General features: G+C 32.8%; 1 protein-coding gene across 7 annotated transcripts; it reads right to left on the bottom strand.

Annotated features, from left to right (window-relative positions):
- Positions 1–521: 521 nt before the first annotated feature.
- Positions 522–23199, bottom strand: LOC134283023 (segment polarity protein dishevelled homolog DVL-3-like). Of its 7 annotated transcripts, XM_062765445.1 has the most exons (17): positions 22946–23199; positions 20152–20221; positions 19738–19862; positions 19178–19257; positions 11312–11377; positions 9652–9869; positions 9363–9432; positions 9077–9164; positions 8783–8911; positions 8364–8590; positions 7864–7995; positions 7247–7414; positions 6774–6791; positions 5246–5548; positions 4729–4989; positions 3037–3366; positions 2522–2660 (listed from the first exon to the last, which is right to left on the bottom strand). In XM_062765445.1, exons 1-16 carry the CDS (start codon positions 23104–23106, stop codon positions 3041–3043), a joined length of 2442 nt encoding a protein of 813 aa, XP_062621429.1. In that variant the 5' UTR covers positions 23107–23199; the 3' UTR covers positions 2522–2660; positions 3037–3040. The 7 variants fall into 7 exon arrangements, with proteins under 7 accessions (XP_062621432.1, XP_062621434.1, XP_062621436.1 ...); XM_062765448.1 differs by lacking the exon at positions 3037–3366 and having other exon boundaries at positions 522–2660; XM_062765447.1 differs by lacking the exon at positions 11312–11377.
- Positions 23200–23775: the final 576 nt, after the last annotated feature.

A 23775-nucleotide genomic window follows, 5' to 3' on the forward strand; every position in this document is an offset into this window, starting at 1 on the left:
CTACTTTCATATTTCACAATTGTTATTTCCAGTGAGAATATCTTTCTTTAGGTACCAATATATTAAATTTGCATTTAAGAAGTTTAATCTTGCTATGTTGCCATATGGGGGCATCTGTGTTTCACAAACACATTTTGTTTACCTTGAACTTAAGAGTTTGACCCACTTGGCCATTACTTTTCAATAGTTAGCACTAGGGCTCTCATATTTCACAGCTGTATTCTATGTGGCATGACCTTCCTTTGGATACCAACATTTTTTACCTTTTGATCTTGACCTTTTGACTTGCATTCGAGAAACTCCAACCCTTTCCATTTGCTACCATATTGGGGCATCATTGTTTCACAAAACATCTTGGTTTTTATTAACTATTCATCAAAAGTTCTAACATTAGCTTAATTATTGCAGAGGTGTCTGAAAGGAACACTTCGGAGAAACACTCATATTTGGCTCAAGATTGCAATGGGTTTGTAATTTGCTTGGACCAGTCACTAAATGAAAAAGATGATACAAAAACTCAGTGTTTGTGAAATATTTTTTTAATATTGGTCATGTGACCCTCATGTACATTCTACAATTTCAGCATAATACTATTTAGAGTGATGATAGAATAAGTGATAAACATGTGACATGGTTCATTGAAAACGGTCAGAACTGTGTCAAAGGTCTTTTCAATGCATCTACAATTGGTTTTACAAATGGCATACTACCAAAGAAACTACAGCTAGAAGACCTGCTTCACTATATTGAGAGGGAATTAAGTATCAGAAGTGGATGTTTGAGAAAATTCACTATATTTTTCAAAGAACATCTGAAGTTTTCAAATGATTCTGGATAATTTGTATATATATTGGCAATTTATTTTTTGAAGAATGAACTATGAATATTATGAGAAATTTTTATTATACAACACTGTCTTGTATTTAAGCAACCAAGAAATGTTCCAACATTGAAAAGGCACGACTTTACAACCTTTCTGAAGCAGCAAATATGGTGAATACCATTGAAATGTATTTTGATCTGAAATGTGACTGTGGTACATTTGTAAGTCTGTGACACTGGGGTAAAAAAGGTTATACATTGTCAAGAGCAGAATGGAAATCAATCACTTCATTCACATGTGAAATACAACCAAGATGGTTTACAATGCCTTGCATATTTGACGATCAGATATGTTTGGTGGGCAATTCACAACAGTTTGTACAAAAATCTATTTTGGCAGCTGTTACCATAGGAACAGTTTTATTTGAAAATATTAAATCACACTAATCAGCACCAAAAATAAGGTGAAAACCAACAAAACAATGAAAATTTAGAAAAACTAAGTGACAGAAATTATACCAAGACACTGTTATATCAAAGACCACATGCAAAACTCAATCTGGACAAAATATTGGCAGAAGATTAGAGAAAAGGTTGGATTCATGCAAGAAATTTTTAGAAAGTATTGATGGAAATACTTTTCCAACAAAGAAAAATCCATAAAAAATCCAGAAACTGTCAAATGAAATAAAAAAAGAAGATCCAGGTGTAAAGAATGAACATGAGGAGGACAGAGACATGCCAACTGAGATGAAGCCACAACAAAGAATATTTCATCACATGTGGGAGTTTAAAGAGTAAAATATGAAGACAGATTATGTTGCAGAATTTCTCTAAGATAATATCAGCCAACCACTCAGCACCAAGCATGAGACTCCTAGCAGCAGGACATGCACCACGTCAGCCACTCCATATATGGAAGTCGTTGCCATGGACACTAGAAAGATCTAGGAAGGCCAAAGGTCATGAATCCATGACAGAGTCGCCTACAGGAGAGAAAAGTCAGCATCATCAGCAAAGTTTAATTACAATTATTGGATAGAGACGTTAGTTTAGATTTCTTGTACATAAGCGAAAATAGAAAGCACCAAATTTTTCTTAGAATATGTAAGAGTTTTTGAGAAAGTGGTAATGGTTAATACAGGAGTTGACATGATTAACAAACCAAGTTTACAACAAATGAAATACATGGAAATTGCACTCTGAAACACTTATTTATAAAACAAACATAAAATTATACAAGTAACATTCACTTTGAAAAAAAAACTCTCTTCCTATCTCACTTCCACACCTTTCACTTTCTCACAATATCCCTAAATAAATAATACTTCTGCTGGCATGCTATAAAACATCAATTATATGTTGGACAAATAAAATGAATTATCATGCAACTATAAAATTGTTCTAAATATACAAAAAAGATTTGTATCATAATGCTCACATAAAGTTTACAAAGTCTCTGGCTGTCCTGTGTACAAACCAGTTGTAATGACAGTGTACTTTTGATATCGCAGCAAAACTCATACTTAAGGGGTTTTTTTAAGAAAAGAGAAAAGATCATGCAAACTTTTGTATGAAATCTGATTGGCTGTAAAGGGGCCACATGACTGATCACATGACATCCACAAAGAACTCACAAGGATTTCCCATTGCCATTTTGAAAGACTGTCTACTACCACTAAGGTCTTGTGGCATATTGGATAGATCCCTTGGTGATGGTACAAGATTTACCCTCCTGGCACTTGCCAAGCTGGCATTATCTGAGTCACTACCACTTCCTGCTGGACTTCCAGACTTCCTGTCCTTCTCTTTTCGACTGCTCCCAGAAGCACTACTCCCTAAAACGACAATTAAGTAAACATTAATTCATTAATAGACTAGTCAAAACTTATTCAAACAACAGAGTACAGAGTCCAGTGATACATGACATATTATAGCAAACTCCATGCGGAACCATATCTACAATATTCTATGAACAGTCATCACTGCATTAATCCTTGTGTTCTGCTGCACAAACACTAGCAGACAGACGGGCACTCAGTGAGAGTGGTGTGCTGGAGGCGACAGAAGCAATGAAGCAGGTTGTCATGGCTACGCTCTGGTGGGTCGAAGGTCAGTGTCTACAGAGTTAATAGAAGGCCATGCATTACTTCCCCCTGAAGCTCTCTCTGCTCACTTCATCCCACACACATGCATACAAGTAAACAGAGGTACCTTCCTACAGGAAGATGTGAACCTTATCACCATCAGGTGACTCGGCCTTGACCTCCTGACCTTCCTCAACTTTGTCTTCAGGAGCCTCTTGTATTCTGACCATCTTAGGTGTTTTGGTTTTGTTTTCGGTGACATTTTCCAGCTTGGCCTCATCTGATTTTTTCCCATTTTTTTCTTTCTCCTCCCCATCCTTTTTAATTTCTTTAGTTGTGTCTGCAGATTTTTTGCTTTTTACATTGTTGTTTGGTTCATTTCCCTCACAAAATGCTTTTGAGAAAAGTTTTTGTGCAGCAGGTTGTAGATTTACTGGCAAACAACAGGCATTGTGAACTGCCAAAAATTAAGGGTATAGGATCAAACTGAGACATCACATTCTACAAGGAGTGCCCACTAACCTTAACATTAAAAGTTTTGTATGACGAAAAAAACAAAGATTCTTGAAAGAAAAATTATAAAAAAAGGAAATTCTTTAAATTCATGCTTACACATAAAAATTTCATGTGATCCTGTAAATATATTGTATGCATTGTGATTATAAATGTAGACAAATTTATCGTGCTGTTTTATAAAGATTGAACATAAATGCTTAAAAAAAAAATTCCCTTAAATTTTTAAAATACAGATAACAAATTCTGAAACACTTTCCAAAAACCAAATAAAATTGTTCATAGGAGAAGTGGCATGTAAACTTTGTTTCAGTCCCCTAATGATTGAGGGCTAAGAGAATTTTTCCAAATGTGGATTCTGTGTGGTGATGATATGCATAGTGATATGTATGTCGACATCTTAAACAAATTTTACAAACTATTTTCTTTTCTTTTCATTTCTAATTAACATTTTGCATTTCATATATAAAATAAATATATAAATATAAAATATTCAGAAAATAAAGCCCCTTTTAAAAAACAAACATACAGCTTCCAGAACAATTCTTTTTATTTATGAAGAAATGTATTGCTCATTTCAATACGGAATGATAATTTTTAACCAGTTAAAAAAAATCCTGATATGCATCATGTTGTGGAACAAATACTGTTGATAGTTAATACAAATAAAAACATGTACAGAAGATGTATTTTCCCAGCCCTAAAACGTTGCTTCAATTTAAGGCACAGTGAGTTGACCGAAACATAATAAGCAATATTTAAAATAGATTGAGTCTTTTTTCATCAATAATTAACAGAAATTGAGACAAAGCACATAGATTCATGAAAAAGAAAACTTTTTCAAGTTTGCAGTTGATGAAACAAGTATACAACAACTAACAATGAACAAAGAAATCATCACCACACATAGCACAAAGAGTGACAAAGAGTTAAGGCAGGAACTAGAAATGTTATAGAGGGTCCTTAACTAGCATTAATGTTAGTTTTAAAATTGGTCTTGTAAATATCACATACATGCTTATATCTAAAGGAGAAAAAATATTGAAATTTGGCAATTCACAAATCCTGTGTAGACCCATATATAAATGTAAAGTACAGCATATATTAACAGATTTGACTATAGCAGCATAGAAGTACACAAAAGTGTAATGCATGTATGTTGTTATTCTTAAACACACCACCCCCAAAAACTGCATCCATGCACTAAATCATGCATACTGTGTCTAAAGGGATTAAAAAATTCAACAACTGGAGGTACTATTGGAATAACTGAGAGTAAAAGTCTGTTAATTAAATGTGAATTTACCAGTGGAGCTAGCTAAGGAGGATTTGGAATAGGCGGATTGGATCCTGGGGTCAGATAGAGAGTTAGCTCCCCCTGTCAGCGTCCCCTGTGTCCTGGCGTGATCGTGCCGGTGATCTGTGGGGGGTGGGTCACCCCCTGTGTGGGTCCCCGTGCTATGAACATGTTGGTGTTGATGATTATAGAGTTCTTTATCTTTGTCTGTCCATAATTTTCGGATATGATTGTAAGTACTGAGTATACATGTGCAGTCTTTGGGGGCGACTGGAAAAAAATAAAACATGGAACATGCAAGCTTCAGTACAAAACTAAATCACAAGCTGACAGGATTAGTCGCGTGACAAACTAGCACACAAAATAAAGCTATTTATCAAATCATATAGACAACAGTTAAGTCTTGCAGTCAACAAAATGGCAAATAAGAATTTTAAAAACTAAAAGCATTTTTTTTAAATTGCAAAATGTAAATACAGACAAAAGTGAATCTCTTGCATAATTTTCATGCAATGTGACACCCTACCTGAGGCACTGTGGACACTTCCGGCACTGTTATTGCCCCCTCCTGCACCTCCTGCTCCCGCAGTGAGCCCCGTCATTCCACTGACCTGACTCTTGTCTCCGTCCACAAAGCTCCCTATGTAACTCTGCGAGTCTGTGCTGGTGTAGCTATAGGGAGGGATATAGCTGAGGTTCGGAGGCAGGTACATAGGATTACCACTGTAGGGGTACTGGTTGTTCCAGTGAGGGGGCGGCAGGGGGGCCAGAGTGTCACGATCTGCCTCCGATACCGAGTCAACATCCTCCAGACTCAATGCTGACAAATCTGTAAAACATCACCAAAAAAATCACTATAACAAAACAGAAGCAAACATGTACTTGTAAAAGCATAACTTGGTAATGTCTTGTTTTTTTAATGATGAAACACCTTTTATAATGAACTGTAATTAATAATAATGATGAAAATGATACATGAAATGAAACATATATTGATTGAAATGAACTTGTACTTAAAGCAGTGATGATATATGCTGTGATCATATCTTCTTGAAATGATACAAAAAGCCCTGTGATATACAAGTGACAAAGCTCAGAAATGCTGAGAATTTAGAAAAGAAAACTAGTGATATTGTGAGAACCGAGCTCACAAACTGTACTCCTTGATCAAGTGAATCCTATATGAGTATAATGGGAAAGTCCAGTTTTTGCTGTGGGAAATCCAAATATGCATCAAATCAAAATGTGACATAGAGGTGCACAATGTAATAAAGATTCTTTAAAAATTTCATAAAATTTCATTCAGAAGCATAGGAGTTGAGGATAAGGGATGGCTATCCCAAGTGTACCAGACATGTGCAAGTATGTAAAGATGGACTATATTCTCCCAAGTTTTCAAGTGGGGTGGGGTTATAATGAAATTTAATGTTGAGTAGATGACTGAAGCAGTAAAAAATGAAGCAATATACATATTACATGTATCTATATCTTAGTTTGAAAATTTGTACATTCAAAATTAATCAAAGCCACAAACTTTCTTACAGAACCCGTGTATATTTCTTCACAAAAGGGTTAAATTTTCATTACATGCAAGCAGAAGCAACCATATACCAGTATTTACTTATCGTATGTCAGCACAGAAAAATGAAAAAGTTAGTAAATGAAAACAGGCAGATTAGTATGAATTTTTATAATTTTAAGTACATGAGTAATGACTAAACGAACAAAACTTTAATGTAGCAGTAACATGCAAAATTGAAAAACATAACTTTTTTTGGATAGACGATATAATTTTATATTTTAATTTAATCATTCACAATCATTGTATACACTTTATCAAGATTTGACAGAGCAAGCTGATTATGAAATGCATGCAATTATAAACATGTAAATATATATATAAACTCAGCCTAATTTTAGTTATGACTAAATTTTCACATTTTCTCTTGTGGTCATTTGTAAACTGTAGAAATTAAAGTATGAAGAAAATGACCACAAGATACTAATGCATTACTACATCTAACCATACAAGGTCACGACCTTGACCTACTAACCTGGATACATGGGCCCATCTACAAGGACAATAAAGTTTTGGTTAACTTTGTGTGCTCAAGGAGCAAAGGATAATTGAGGAACTGAGAATTCCTTGGAAACTTGTGCTGAAGAAACTGATGAAGGAAACATAATTCTGGCTCTAATTTATTTCTTAATATTTTTGTGAACTGAAAAATTGACCTCCATGTGCTTTCAGGATATTCTTTTGGTTGATGAAATAAAGTGAAGCAGAGGATTGCCCTGTGATGGGGAGACTGTGATCTTATAGAAATATAACTACCTCTCAGTTGTACTGGATATCGCTTGATACCAAAACAAGTTAAAGTATCTCTTATCAAAAAGTCTCATATTAAGCAAGCTCCTAGTTTCACATTAAAATCTGGTTATGCATTATAAAAATACTCATTTTTCCCCTTCACTTTTTCAAGATTATCATTTTTATCATCAAAGATTGTGTATGTGATATACTCACTTCCGTAAATATCCCCAAATATATAATAGCACTGTTCGGAGAATGTGATTTTGTTGACTGTGTGTCGAATGAATCCTGCCTTCAGTAAATTACAGGCATACTTCCTGGCATCTCTCCTATCAGCGAAGCCATCTACATGTGTAAACAGCCAGTCTACTAGGTCTGAACCTGAAAAGCATTGGTTAACAGTATTTATTTTATAATTCAATAAGATGATCAGTTCTTTAATATTCACTTATATGTTCATTACTGAATAATTATTGAATATTCAATAATAATCAAGATGTCAACATGGGTCTTTTGATTTTAATTAAATGGTATTTCTTTAATTAACACACAAAACAATCATTTTTGTTTCATTTCTCTCCTGGTTGACATAATGTCCTTTATAATTTTTGAACTGATAAGGACACATTTTTTACCGGACTTAATTTAAATATTAATGTTGATTTTTTTCCCCCTATCAGAAAGGCATACAATAGTTTCTAAACTCAAGTACGAAACACTGCCTCTGAGGATTTAGATTCATGGATAAAAGTGAACCAAGACAATATTGGTCCCCCTAAAACGATGATTCCAGGATATTCACTGATCAAACTATTCATACAGAGGCTTACCTATAAATGCATTAGGTATCGTAATTTTTAACCACATTCTATCACGGATTTCAAGCCCAGAGTCAGGCTGGGCCATAGCCTTTACCACTGTAGCCATGTCTGTATTGATGGACAGGTTCAGATCATCAAACCCTGCAAACATAAAATAATCAAGCTATGAGCATTCTTGGATAAACTGTACAATCCTGTGGCAAAAACAAACATTCAACTCTACAGATTTCTATCCTTATTTCTTCATAATTTATATGTATATATTAACAATACATTTGTTTATTTCTGCAATTTTTGCCAAACATTGTGTCATTCATGCATTATGAAAGCAAATCCTTCAATTTTAATATCACAATTTATTCTATATGAAAATTTACTCAAACACATCCCAAATTTCAAATTGACAAATCGGAGCAATTATGTGCAGTCACTTTCATTTAATTAATAAATAGTGATAAAGTGGAAATCAATTTCTTTCATTAACTGAATTTCAAATTCCATGTACTTACTTTCTGATTCTGGTATTGAGCTTGTTAGTGAAGAACTTGTGGAAGTCATATTGCTAATGGATGGGGCAGGGCCCCCGATACGAGTCATATACTCTCTCTGCATGGCTGTAGTGTGGGCCACCCATGCAGAGGGGTCAATAGGTCGTACAGGTTCCTGACGTGGTACTGTAAAGTATCCCTTGGTTGGATTAGGGTCCCAACATTTGGCTACGACTAGAGTTATAGGACTGTAAAATACACAGAATAGATATTAAGGATCTGGTTACATCAATCTTACTATGTAGAATACATACTCAAGACCTAATTACATCAACTTTACTTCACATTACCACTTTATTTGAGTAATTAGAATGTAAAAGTTTTCACAATTTATTAGCCAATCAGAACAAGTTGAGATGTGGATTAGAGTTAGGACTGACCCTGGTTTTGTTACAGCTTCTCGGAGGGTTCGTACTGCATCATCATTACTCATGTTTTCAAAACTAACACCATTTACTTCTAAAATCATGTCTCCTGGCTCTATCCTTCCATCCTGGGCCACAGCACCTCTGGAAAAATAAACACATGCAACATATTAAATTATGATGATTTTATGTGTGTATCTCAATTAAATCACTGTTCATGAATACATATGCTTCAAATATTGAAAAGAATATTATTACAAATATAGTTTACAGCACATGTAATAAATCTTTATCAGAAATCTTACTTACCCTTTCATTATGGATCCCACATAAATTCCCCCATCCCCACCTTTGTTACTTTGGCCTACAATACTGATTCCAAGGAAATTAACTGTATCTAAAAAAATAAAAATAAAAAAATCAATTCATGATTCTTAAAAGATGATTCAATCTTGAGCATTTTTAAACTTGTGTCACTGATACATACAGATTTTATCATGTTATGGAAAGATAAACAGCTGAAGTTAGACAAGCTAATCAAAATTATTAACAAGCATCAATTACCACTTACAACTTTTTTTAAATAAAAACTTACCCATATTAAGAGTCACCGTAATAATGTTTAGAGACATGGTTGAATCGGTTATACTACTGAAAGATGACGCCTGTAAAGTAAAACAATCAAATGTGATAAATTTTCACCTGAAACATGTGTAACTAAGAAGAAGCTTTTTTTTGTTCCTGCAAATCTTTTATTTACTGTATTTCTATTTCAATATTGCTTTACTCCATTCTTACTCTCATTAATTTGATATCACTTGATTCAGGAGCCTAATTTATTTCAGAGATTACCAGACTTTATCTCTGCGACACTTGATTCTTACTCTGCTGATTGGTGGCAGTTTATGTTTCCGCCTCCTTCGCCGATGTCGCCCGTAACGTGAGGAGGATCGGTTGGTTGTTTCCGTTACAGTTGAGAATCGACTGTCATCCTCTGAGTCAAAGAAACTGGTTGTGTCAAGGTCACTACTAGCCATTGTGGACGTGTCGCCGTACATGTGTCGGTGCCTCTCATGTTTAGGGTGTCCATTGTGACGGGGAGCTGAAAGAAAACAAAACAACAATTAAAAATACTAGTGACACTACTGACAAAATGTTGCACTTAATCAAAAAATAACATACTGCTATGCCATGTTACGCCATGAAGTCACAGAGTATCTTTAGAAGAGAACCAGAGAACTAAAACAGTTCTGAAGAAAATTAAATTTGAAATTTATGCTTAGTATAAATCAAGTTTGAGATTTACATACATATTTACGTCTAAGCAAATGGTCATGCCAGTCAATTGTTATTCAAGATCTATAAAATTTTATCACATTAAAGATACAAATAAATTATCTGTTTTGCATATGAATACCTAATTGCCTCTCTAAAAAGCAAATGCACTTAATATCTGATTTTATTGGCATCCTGTTTACATAATAAAATAATGATGTAAAGTACATTCACATAGAATAAGACATTTAAGCTGAAGATTTAAAAACCAAACCTAAAATATTTAAATGTTTGATTCTAAAATATCCCCCGTTAATACACCCACCATCTCTGAAAACAAATAGCAATATGATATTACATATATTTTTTTGGCCTTCTTACATCAGAATTTAAAACATTACGTAAAACCTTACCCATTTTCTTTTTATTTCTCTTATACTTTGCAAATATCTATATTTACTCTATGTGTAGCACGAATATTAATTATTTACTGAATAAGTATGAGGGACTTTTTTTACTTGACAAGCAAATAAGTGATCTGGTGGACTGGTACCATAGAGCATATAAATTATCAAAATTAGTTCAGAAAACATCATCAGTAAACACAGGAACATTCTAATGAACCTGAAACTTCTGCCTAGATCATGATCTTAACTTTAAATCCTTTTTTGGGGGGTATGACTATTTTAAAATGTATTTGTACAAACTGGCTATTCTCTTGTCTGCAACCTTCCTTTTTTAATAATAGCTGCATTAACAAGATAACAACTAAGTAAGATAAATCATTTAAAATGAACATCTTTTAGTCAACTTTACACTTAACAGTTCAATCAAGGTAGCTAATCATATCTGAAGCAGTGTGTATACTTCTTTACTCTGGATCAAGGTGGGGTAATTATAACAAGCCCCGCATGTCTGAAGCTACAATCAAATTAAGTTCATTACTGAGCTTCCCACGGCAAGAAATATCATTCTTGTTCTATTATTCAACATGCATTTGTTTTTATCAAGAAACAACCTTTACGAAGCTGACTAGATGTAAATGCAAAAATCATAAAAAAAATGATTATCCCAAGTAACTACAATTAACATTTCCATTAGATCTTCATTCATATTCCAGTTTATAACAGATGAATGTTAGATGATTGTTTGCGGGGTAAGCAGTGATTGATATTCAGATTAGGTGTTTGATATAAGCAGCAGTGTGTCAGTGGGTAGATGAAGGTTAGGTGCAGACATGGTGGAATATGGAGGCTACACAAAGCTTACCATTAGATTCATTGTTAAGGCGATGGTGGTTTCTATAATGGCTATAACTTTGTCTAGATCGTCCATCTATTGAAACAAAAACATTAGCTACAGACTACTCAGTAAATACACACTGGGGGTTTGTACTCATTCATGTGCACTTTAGGGCTTTTTTGTGATTCAAATAACTTAAAAGTACTGTACAACAAGTAAATATAACTTCAAATTGGGCTGAAAACTATTTTATCCCCCCTTTTCTTCAAAATTCATTATTCCCTTTTACTTTAAAAATTTATCAAAGAAATTCATATTTCACTTTGCATAGAAAATAATTATGATGACAACTTCACATTTCAATCATTTTCATTCATAAATAATCTGCCTTGTTTATATTTTTTTCATCCTGAAAGTTTGTTATTGAATAATTAAATTTTATAATTAAATTTTCCATCTTCATGCAATCAATGCCAATATCATCTTCACGACATCTTGTTTTGTAAACATGTATCAATATCATAATAATTATTTCCAAGATAAAAATCCATTGTAAATTTTAAGAAAACAAACTTTCTACAACAATAAAACATGTTTGTAATTACTAAAACTTGGTAAGAGTCCGAGTTAAAGAGTTTAAGACTCTACCTGTTTGTGATAGCAGACTTTTCTTTAAACTGTCCGAATCATCAATTCTAGAGCAAGAGATTACAAACCAAGCCATCCAACACTATCAATAACAGAGCAATAAACGCACAAACATTTACAAAGACCACATCAGTCACAGTATGTTAATGTGTAGTTCTAAAAGTGAATTCCTCATCCTTTATACACCTTTACTCTACACTTCCAAAAGGTTCCAATAGATATAATGGTCATGTTTGAAAAGCGCAGAAGTTTAAATTCTCAGTCGATAGTATCTGCTTCTCCTTTCCCACTATTCAATCAACTAAATTAGTAAACAACTCTCTCTTTGTCACACATTGCATGCTGGATGGCAAGTAAGGAACAAATACTTTCTGGAAGGTTTAAAAATTTCTCCTGAAGATGAACAGATATGTAATCGTTAGAAAACAGGAAAATTGCACCTTTATCAAAGTCCATCAAAATTGTTTCTACCTCAACGACAACCTGTCTTGTTGATAAATAACACCCCTGTGACCTTATTGAAATTTTTGAAATCACACCTGATATTTAATTTTCATGGAGCAACAATAGGTGGATAGCTGGGTAGTTTACACAATAGGTCCACCCCTTTTGCAGCCCAGTGGTAAATTGTACACCTGTACATGATACCTAACATTAGAGACATGGACTCTGATTTTAAATTTAATCAAACTATTCTTTTATGACATATTCATATACAGAGGTGTTAGAATTTTTAAGCCTGGATTTTTCAAATAGTCAAATGTCTTTTAAGAACCAAGTGTTATTTGTGTCATCAAAGGAGCTTAAGAATTCCAGTAACATGACTAGCCTAGCCATGCTACACTTAGCTGTCTGGAAAATTGAGCAACAGAGAAAGGGGGCAGGGTAGAAATTTTATATCCCTTCTGACATTTGTCAAATCCTTTCACTTCAAAGTGGCCCGCCATATTCATTAACCTATTCTTGGCTGTGGTACTGTAGCCCCATAAAGGAACGTAATATAGACCTAAGAGATAGTGTTCAGAGACAAAATGGAGTATTGATGGTTTATGTCTAAGTACCAGTATTGAATATTCTAATTCCTGGTCTAATTAAATCTGTCTGAGCATGCTAACTGTAGCTGTGTAGCAGATTTTGTTGGTTTTTATCCACATGGAATTTAACCTATGTCACATTTCACATTCTCTGTTGCATCGCTTTAAGGTTGAAGGAACAGATTAAATTAAGATACCAGTATTTGATTCTTTTTCTCTAATGAGCCTAATTCATTCACTCACTTGACCTCAAATCTGCAAGTTGAACATTGTTACAAGTGAAGAAAACTGAAAGATGAATCTTTGAAAAAACACCTCCACAACTTATTCTACATTATAAATCTCAATTTTGTTCTTAGATTCTGGGATTAATGTTTTGACTAATATTCTGAACATAAATGGAAGAATGCAGTTTTCAGACATCTCTTATTTATAAATCTATGGCAAACAATAAGGTGATTGAATAAATACTGTTTATCTTGAGTATGAATTTTGTGTCAATCATAAGTCTTAAATTTGATATAAGGAGTTTAATTTCATCAGATTCTTATACTGAATAAATAGATCAAAGATAGAACTGTCTTAGTTTTCCAATATCTGCAAAGAAAATTATCCCAACTGTTTCAGTAGACAGCTGGATCAGTGAATGCTCAGTACAAAGGCAGATAAAGACATCTTATCTTAACTGGGAAAAGGTATGGGGAGAAAAATTTACATTTAATACTGGCGAAAATCCCTCTGAAGACTTAATTCCTAGTGATCATATCGCTTGGCAAATATTTAATGATCAACAGTTGATTAAAAGCCAGGTTTCTCACATATCCTTCATAAAGATGACAATTGAGAGTTCAATCATTGTTTTGTGTATATTTACTTTTGTAAACAGTCATAGGTTTGGGGGATTAGTAGGTCTGTTGTAAAGTTTATCAGGCTGTCAGAGTAACTGTGTAACCATCTCAAGCTGTTCTAGAGATGACTTAACCCAACAAAACTATCTTTAAAAAAGCACTCCCCATGTTTTGTTCCCATTTTCCTCATTTATATTCAAGTAGATATTTCTAAAAGCCCTATAATGTTCCTCAACACAAAGTTACAATCCATTACTAGATGAATTACTATTTCAATTTGTTTTTCTTTCCACAGCATAAACATCTTGATGGCTGTTAAGGGATTTAAAAAATATGCATATGTCAATTTCCTGCCAGATCAAATATTTGCTGCATTGCCAATGAAACAAAAAATGCTATTTTTATACGAATCACTACTGTTTGGAGCCATTTAATTGCAGAAGTTTTGAAATGATCTGCATTAAACTGTGATGCATATCTATAACCTATTAAAATATTTTATGCACTTAAAACACCTAAAAATATTTTTAACAGAAGATGAAAATATGTTTTAAAGTATCCATTTACAAATATAAAACATGAAAATGACAAAATGGCAAGGCTGCAAAGTATTTTTGATTACATAAAATCTTGAATGTTGGGATAAGACCTAAAGTAACTGCTCATTAAAAAAATTAAAATAAATGCACACCCCTGCACATAAATTGCCAATTCTAAGCTTATAAAATCAAAAAATCCCTTACACGTGAATTTAAATGAGAAAACCATACTGAGACATCACATATATAGAAAGGCAATTCTACTTATTCTCATGGTCAAATGACAAGGACAGCAGGGATTAAAAAGTTCGTTCTTCCTCTGTTCACTCATACAAAAAATTGCGTTAATGCTTATATTTTTAAAAGAAATCAACTATATATTTAAACTGCACACAATTTCAGGATAAATATATGACAAAATATTACTAATATAGTCTTTTTAGGCTACCTAAAATTGAAATTCTGGTTCTCAGGCCCGCACGCATCCATTTTGAGGTAGCCGCATTGCCAATTTTATTGTATTTTTGATAAAATACAAAGTTGGAATTGCGGAGACCAATCCAGAAAAAAAAGTTCTGTCCTAATTTTTTTGTAGTTTAGTATTCAAATATCACTTCCGGTAGCCATTTTCAAAGAGATTTTGGCTACTTCGTTTGAAAATACATTCAAAGACATTGCCTACGATGTTCACACGCTGATAAGCAATGGATAAAGAATACCTTTTAATCAGACATGGAAGGTATATCTGTGATTAAAAAAATATCTTTATTTTATAGAAAATTCGAAAATTAAAACTAAAAAAATACTTCCCTCATCTACTTTATTGCCAATAAAATGATAAAATGCCTCCTTCCCGCATATGTTTTGGAGAAAATTGGCCTGAGAACCAGAGAATTAAATTTAGATAGCCTCAGATGACAATTTTTAGAGCAATAATAAACATTGATTCCAATGGAGTTGTCTCCCATATCAGAGTGTCAATGAACCTTCATCCTTAGAATTTAGTCATGAGTTTTTATTCTATTATAGACCCGAACCGAAAAACCCGAAACCAAACCTAAAAAATTGAGAACCCACCCGACCTGAAAAAATTATGGAACTGTTACAGCCCTAGCCATCAACCTTTTAATTGTCACTGGCCCAGAATAATATTTACTTGCCTGTGTTAAAAGAGAACCCTTTTGCCAAAATTTCTCAAGAAAATGCCACATTATGTGACAAAGGAAACAATTTACACAATGTAAATGTAGGAATCCACTTTTTGTATTACAAATTATTACAAAAATATCTACTCCACAAAATCTTGTAGATCTATATCAATAGTTGCAATTTTAAAATATTTCATTTTTAAATCTATGAATTAAAGTTAATATTTTAGTACATAGTTAATATATGAAAATGTAACCACATGCATAGGGGGAATCCTGTTCCTTTTGTTCATTGGGATGCAATTGAATCAAGTTAAGATCTGCATTGTAAAATAATTTAAATATAGGGCAACCACAAAGATTCCACTAAATCTGAAAAATACAGCCAATCAAGATTTGATTCAATAAAAACTTGGTTTTGATCAACAAAGTGACTGTGCATGTTTTAAGCCAGATGCAAGCATAACAAATACTACACTTAGCATTTTTTTAAATTTTATATACATGTTCAAATGCATTTCAAATTCTAATATATAGTAATCAGTAAGTGCCGCTACCACACTGAACCCATAGTGACCACACTGTATTAAAGGCATCACTGAAAATAATTCTACCAAAGAGCACATTTCAAACAATTCATTCATTTTCAGTACATGACATATTTACCAAGTGGGGCCTTGAAATTTACAATTCTGAAGATTTATAATACTATATACATTCATCTGCTTAAAACCTAGGAGCAAAGAAGAAAATATTCAAAGATTTAATGTTTTTTCACTATACATGTATAATCAATACATGTGGGGCCATAAAAGTCACAATTTTGGCAGAGGCATCATCATAACTATGTACAAAAGAGTTTATTTAATAACATTGAAACAAGATTTTCAAAGAATTCATGTATTTCCTCACAGACAACTGAAAGGGCCATAAAATTCACAATTTTGGTAGTACTCTTGTGATCATAACTATGTACTTAGTTAGTTTATATAAAACCTAGGAGCAGAGAAGAAGATTTTCAAAGAATTCATGTATTTTCACACAGCCCCGCCCTAAAACCAGAACCCCTGACCCTGGGGCATAAAATTCACAATTTTGGTAGCACTCTTGCTCATCATAACTATGTACTTAGTTAAATTATATAAAATCTAGGAGCAGAGAAGATTTTCAAAGAATTCATGTATTTTCACTACATAATCAATAGAGCCCCACCCTGAACCCCTGACCCTGGGGCCATAAAATTCACAATTTTGGTAGAGGCACTCTTGCTCATCATAACTATATACTTAGTTAGTTTATTTAATACCCAGGAGTAAAAAGATTTTCAAAGAATTCATGTATTTCCTTCTACACACTAATAAAATTCACAATTTTGGTGACATCATAATATGTCTTTAGTTTATTTAATACCCAGGAGCAGAGAAGAAGATTTTCAAAGACATAATGCATTTTCACTATATACATTTATGGGAATACCCCACCATGAATTTCACAAGACTCAATGCTGATTACAATCATGCAAACAGTTTGACTGCTTGATGTCCAGGAGTAAAGAAGAAGATTTTTGAAGATTGCATTAATTTTTGTTTTGGCCCCACCCCCCCAGGCCCCAGGGGGGCAGGGATCATGAAATTCACAATTTTTGTTCCCCTTCACCCATAGATGCTTTGTGCCAAATTTGGTTGAAATTGGTTCAGTGGTTACAGAGAAGAAGCTGAAAATGTTCAAAAGTTTACGACCGAACGACGAACGATATTACGTACGACGAAGACGGACGACGACGGACAAAAACAGATAGCAATAGGTCACCTGAGTGACTCAGGTGACCTAAAAACTTGGTTTTGATAAGGAGTGCAAGGTGCAAATAACAAATACTGATTTTTTAAAATTTTATATACATGTTCAAAGGTTAAATTCTGATATATAGAGTAAAAACTGCCATAGCGACCCACTGTATTAAACGACTCACTGAGAATAATTCTTTTTCCTAGGTCTAATGACATATTTACCAAGTCCTATCCTGATTTATAATACTTATTACTGTTTGGAGACTAAGTACGACTATGTGAAATTGTGAACATCTCACCAACAAAAGAGCTAAACATAACATTGAAACAAATTTACTGTCAGAGACAACTGAAAGATGCTATCAAGGAGTAGTGATTTGGCTGTTTTCTGCCTTGAAATAGTTCATATTAAGATAGGCATTATGATAGCCAAAGATTTGTGGGAGCAATCTTTCGTATATAAATTTTAACTGATGTTAATGTAGTGTATATAACTCTGTAGATTTGAAAGTTTTTATGATCTTCTACACACTAAGACTAAGTGACATCAATCATGTCTTTAAGTAATGGCATCAACATTTATGGGAATAACCATCTCAAGAATTGATTTTTCAAATCAAGAAAATGGAAATGCAATCTTACAGAGTGATCAGTGGGACCCAACTGATATTAAAAGACCCGACTGACACAGTATCTGATACTTTAGAGTAAGCTTGTCTTTGAATTAATATTTTCTTTTTTCAAATCTGGTTGAAAAGCGTATCATTTGAAGGCAATTCAAACAAGTATCTCAAAATCCAACATGCAAGTTCTAATTCTATAAAATCACACTGTAACTGTTAGGGCTGGATCAATATATCGGTAATCGGTATATATTTTTTTTACATAATCGATAGCATGCGTATTGCTTGATTATTTCAATGTTTAATTTCAAAGTGACTAATATTACGAACGACTTATCTAAAATCGTTTAAACGCATGTAAACATGTCAAAAGTGTAGGGTCGCTACGTAAAAGTTAGCAGCAAAAAGGCAAAATGTAATTATATTTGTCAACAAGAAGTCGCAAGTTCTGGTGGAACAACGAGCCTATATATTATTAATCTCAGATGGCATCGCAACATTGACCTGTTTGCTACTGTGAAACTTGGAGGCAATTCCAAAAAAAGTCATGGAATGTAAACCGATAATAAGATATCAATCAGAATTTTCATTAATAAGTCATAGTTTATTTTAACTCAAAACAATTTGGTAAAATATTTTATCTGCCATTACTTCCACGAATACGACATCAAGTGAAGTATCAACACAGTCAAACAGGTCATTGTTGTGATGTCGTCTGTGGCTTCAGAACGAGTATTTAGCACCAGTGGCAACATATTTACATGCACAAGGACTTGTCTGAAACCTGACTAAGCGGATCGATGCTTTGATTTTTCTGAAAAATATATGGGCAAATAAGATTAATCTGTCATACACTTGTCCATTCAAAGAGAATGAAAAAAAAAACAAGGATTTAAAACGTATTATTATTGGAAATTTATGCTTTAATAAAAAAAATACTATCACCTCTTTAAAACAACATGCAAAAAATAGTGTATTCTCATTTGTCTGTATCGGCAACATGTATTGCATATCGCACCTCTGTATTGCAATATGTATCGTATCGAAAAATTTCTTCCAATACCCAGCCCTAGTAACTGTGTGGTGCAGATTTACACAAAAAATATTTTTGTCAAGTGATTTTTAAATAATGGTATTCGAACTTTCTACTCTACTTACACTATATGAGTACATGATACATAAATTAAATTTCAAACCATGCAGTGCATTAACATATACTACTTATATTATACACTACAAATATTACAGGTTTCTCCCAGAACTCACCTCGGCGCGAGCTTAGAACTGAATCAGTTTCTGTGCAGGTATCACAGGTTTGGTCACGACTGACAACAGATGCATTTGCACTACAATGAGAAGCAAAATATTATCCAAAATTCAGGAAATGCTTGGAGAATCACAGGAAAAATCCAATATGGTGTGAAATCAGATGTACATACATGTACAAATGTGTTGGAAAATAATTTTTGCTATATTTATTTATATAGTCCAATTATTATAATTGAAAATGAACATGTATAAATATGATAATGTCTTTTTTTTTCAACTGTAATCCTTTACTACTTTGATATCTTGATCTACTCTTGTATATGAATCTTCTGAATAAACACAACTTCAAGGTTATAACCATGTATTCTCATGTCAAACAATCATACACATAGGGAGAAAAGAAAGAAAGAAAAAAAAAAGAGATATATTTTCAAAGCTTATTTCATAATTCTATTCCTTGGTTTATTAACATTATCAGCAGCTCTTTGACATTTTATGGTTAGGCCTACAGGAGTTATCTATCTTGACTGACCAGCTTTAATCATTATGACACTTACTGAAATGACGGTGGTCTACTGTCTCCTATACCGCCCACCCTCTCTGGTGGAACATGAACATCACCTGTCCCTGAATCTGTGCACTGGGACTGAGTATCAGATGTACTGTTCTCTGCAGGAACAAGCTGTAATATCAAAATCCACACAACACATTATATAGTTATATCACTGTAATACAAATATCTGGTGAAATCTGTTGTTTCTCATCAAAATTTACACTCTTAAATGTTTTTAAGACAATAAACTCCTCAGACTCCAAGAAAAAAAATTTCAACCCATTATGAAGATGTCTGTTATTACGTAACACTTGAGTGTTTTACATCAATCAGCTTTCAAGATATTTCTCTCTTTGGCTGACATAACTGACATTACATGGCATAATTAACAACAAATGTTTTAAAACTGATTTCTTACCCATGAAACAACACGTCCATTGAAACATGGTAACCTAGCTTCATCATCAATGATCTCTTCTTTTACAACCCTAAAACATCAAGTGTAATTCAATTTAATAAAACACTTTAGACAGTAAATAAAAATATATTTTGACAATGAAATCAGACAGTACAATAGGTTAACAGTGTCCATCCTAACATTTCAAGTGGAAAAAAACAATTCAGTATGCATTTTTTTTTTAATCATGCCATGTTTAAACTATAATTAAGACAATTTTAATTTAAAAAATAGAATATGTATAAACACATCTGTAATTGTGCTTAAATATTTATCTAAATACTTCATAATCTGCAAGTCCAGAATTTAATCAACAGATTTTTTATGATCACTGCTTACATGGCTTACATGTACAAAATATATAATGTATGGAAACATTATTAAAGCTAATTCTGCTTTCTTATACATTAATTTGAACAAATGCTATCATTATTATCCATGTTCTAGATTCCTTTGCTTTTTCACCTAAAGTTGACTTCTAATTTTAAAAACCAAACCATTATCATGATTATAAATAATACATTAACACATTTTTATATATGACATCTATGTTGCATCTATTACGATTTATCTATTTAACTAAAACTTAGTAAAAGAAAAATTAAAGTCATACTCATACATTACCAGAATAAAACCATTGTTGGAACATGCAATTTTATCAGAAATACAGTTAAGTTAAACATGTGAGCATACTAAATTTTTTACAATCACTTACTTATGTAGGTGTTTTTTTTAAATTCGCTCCTTTCTGCTAATTTGTTATGAGAAATAATACCAATACCCATTCCACTGAGTAAGATTTATTTTAGGGACAGACGATACAAACTTTTACAAAATTTTTTTTTGAAGTATTGTAACCATGTTAGTCATAATTACATAAGTAAAATGAATAAGTTTAACCCCATAGATTTAGATTTTTATTCAAAGCTTTGCAGTTTTGAATAATGTGATTTTAAGCAACAAAATATTGTTTAGATTAATGAGGAGGGGTTGCAGAAAGATAGAATTGTGAATATCATAGAAAGTTTACAAATTCTTACTATCTTATAAATTTATTACTTGCATCATGTTTACAATCAAAATAGGTTCAGAAAATATATACCAATCCCGGCATTCATTTTTTTTTTTTGTATCATCTGTCTGTAGAATGATTTATTTAATCTTGATGTGATGTTTATAAAGAAGAAGGTACAGTTTCAATACAAATTAAGCCCAATATTTTTCTAAAATATAAAAGTCATATAAGAAATTAAAATTCATTCTTTCTGGATCATAGGAATTATGTGCAGTAAGAATACACAATTGGTTTTTCTCATATGACCTCCTAAATGCTAATTGTGACGTCATTAACTTGTGCATTTTCCCGTATTTTCTTAAAAAGTTGCAGAAGACATCAATTTTCAATGGAATTTTCTTTCAGAAAACATACTCTGCCACCGTCACCCGGAAAGATTTTGAGATATGTGATTTTTCAGAGCAGTTTACACAATATATCCAAAAATTAAAGCTTCATATGGATTATTTTCTAAAGGAAAATTAGCAGAAAAACGAGGCAATTTGAAGCTTTTCTGCATTAAACTTAAAAATGTAACAAATTTATGACGCCATATTTCAAGAAAGTCCCTTCCTCATCCCATATTCTTTAATGATTTATCATATCTATCTACTCAACTATTGTTAAAGCCAATCTCATGACTTTTTAAGAGCATTAAATCTTAAGGGCACAATAAAGCTCAAACCGTACCGTTTTCTTTGTTATCATTGGTTATATTTAGCTTCTCTTTTCAAAATCAGCTCTGCAATCTTGATATATTAAAATTTTCAACTAATTTTCAGAAGTACATGATGGTTTAAATCCTATTTAGGCCATTGCATATGTAAGTATCAATGTTGGGCATATACTTTAACAATTTAATGATGAGCAAATGGAAATTGGTTATTTCAGTGAGATTTGCTGAGACTAAAAGAATTGCACTGTCTTCGTTTTCAAAATCTCATATGAGATCCAAACAAAGTGATTTGAGATATACTGAACTTAGATAGAACATTCCATCATTAAATACTGTTAAAATGATATTGTCCTATGGACCTGGTTTAACGATAGACTTTGTTCCGTGTATTTGCAATGTAGCAAAATAAATATGGGCGATAACTCATACTCAGTGCACTTTCAATGAACAATCCAGAGAGTTCCGAATGTAAACATGGTGTGTAAACACTGTGAAAATTAATTGAATTTTCATCTTCATATGGATTATTTTTTGGGGAAAAAAGGCATACATAATCTCAAAAAGGTCTGTTATGATTAATTTGGTAGTTAATTCAAGTGCAACCCCTTTTGTATTCTTTGAACTCATTTCGGCATGGACACGCTCAGATTATCTACATTGAAAGTATACAGGACATATTCTAACTTTGATGAGGGCTTGTCCCGAGACACAGATCATTCTAACTGACCACTTGTTACGATCATGATGGGCCAGATTCAATTTAAAAAATATATACGAAGCTTAAGCCTCAAAAGTTATGAAAATAAACTTTTGACATATAACATGCACTTTAAGAATTCAAATCCTAGAAGTGTTTAATTTTTAGCACACTGGTTGAGCTAGTGGGTTGAGCAGCACACATGAGGTGTAAAATGCATGAAGTTCAGTCATTTTATTGATTGTATTCTGCTTAAAATGACAGTGTTACTTGGACCAATACAATCATCTCCATGCACAATGAACATGCAGACCACAACGAAACTCACCCAAAGTCATCATCCACACTTTTGAAAAAGAATTTATAATTCGGTCGATTCAATGCATTCTTAAAATCGCCTAACGTAACTCGATCAGCAGGTATTGGTAGCTTAATTAGATATGGAGTATCTTCATCGTCAATATAGTATATAATTTTTGTTTCTTCCATCCCGAAGGAAGGAGAAATCTAGAGAAAATTCCACAATGACTGTTTACAATTAAAATCAAAATGGCTGCCCCGTAGATCTCTTAGTAAGTGAACCGAAGGGAAGGTATTCTTGATTCCGAAAATCGGTCTTGTATGAAAAAATAAGACTCAGAATTAATTATATTTATGGAAGAAATTTGAAATTCAATGACGATCATTCATTTTTATGAGGTATAAGTTTTGTCTTAATGTTAACTATCAAAAGAAATTTTATGAAACACTCAATTAAAAATCCGTTTCCGAAAGATTCCTTATGACCCTCATTTTAAAGTGCGATGACAAATGCTGAATTTTTTTTATGCCAAATTGAAATATCCCAAGAAATGTATTTAACGAAACAAACATAATATTTTGCATATAATAACACGATGCAAATTTTAACACATGTGTACATTGATGAAGCGTTTGAATTTTCATAAATGCAACATTCTACAAGGGCGTATGTAAGCTGACGGAAATTTCTGTAAACAAAAAGTATCATAAAATGTTGCGTCCACCAAATACTCCATATTGACAAAATGTTAATTCAAATAAAAAAAATTAGGTGAAAGAAGAACATTTAACATGATTTCAATACGTAAAACTAGCATTTTCGAGGACTCTTCATTTTATTTACTGCTGAGATGAAAA

Source organism: Saccostrea cucullata, unplaced genomic scaffold (assembly GCF_032062105.1).
Source record: "Saccostrea cucullata isolate Sc308-1 unplaced genomic scaffold, CSIRO_AGI_Scuc_v1 ctg88, whole genome shotgun sequence".
Classification (NCBI taxonomy): Eukaryota; Metazoa; Mollusca; class Bivalvia; order Ostreida; family Ostreidae; genus Saccostrea; species Saccostrea cuccullata.

What these genes read in the sequence shown, in the direction of transcription:
- LOC134283023 (XM_062765445.1), bottom strand. Translation starts at nt 23,106, where the DNA reads ATGGAAGAAACAAAAATTATATACTATATTGACGATGAAGATACTCCA. An exon ending in GTGGGATCCATAATGAAAGG is followed by an intron (nt 8,912 to 9,076) that starts GTAAGTAAGATT and finishes TTATTTTTCCAG; the next exon opens with AGGTGCTGTGGCCCAGGATG. An exon ending in GATACCTAATGCATTTATAG is followed by an intron (nt 7,415 to 7,863) that starts GTAAGCCTCTGT and finishes AATGCTTTTCAG; the next exon opens with GTTCAGACCTAGTAGACTGG.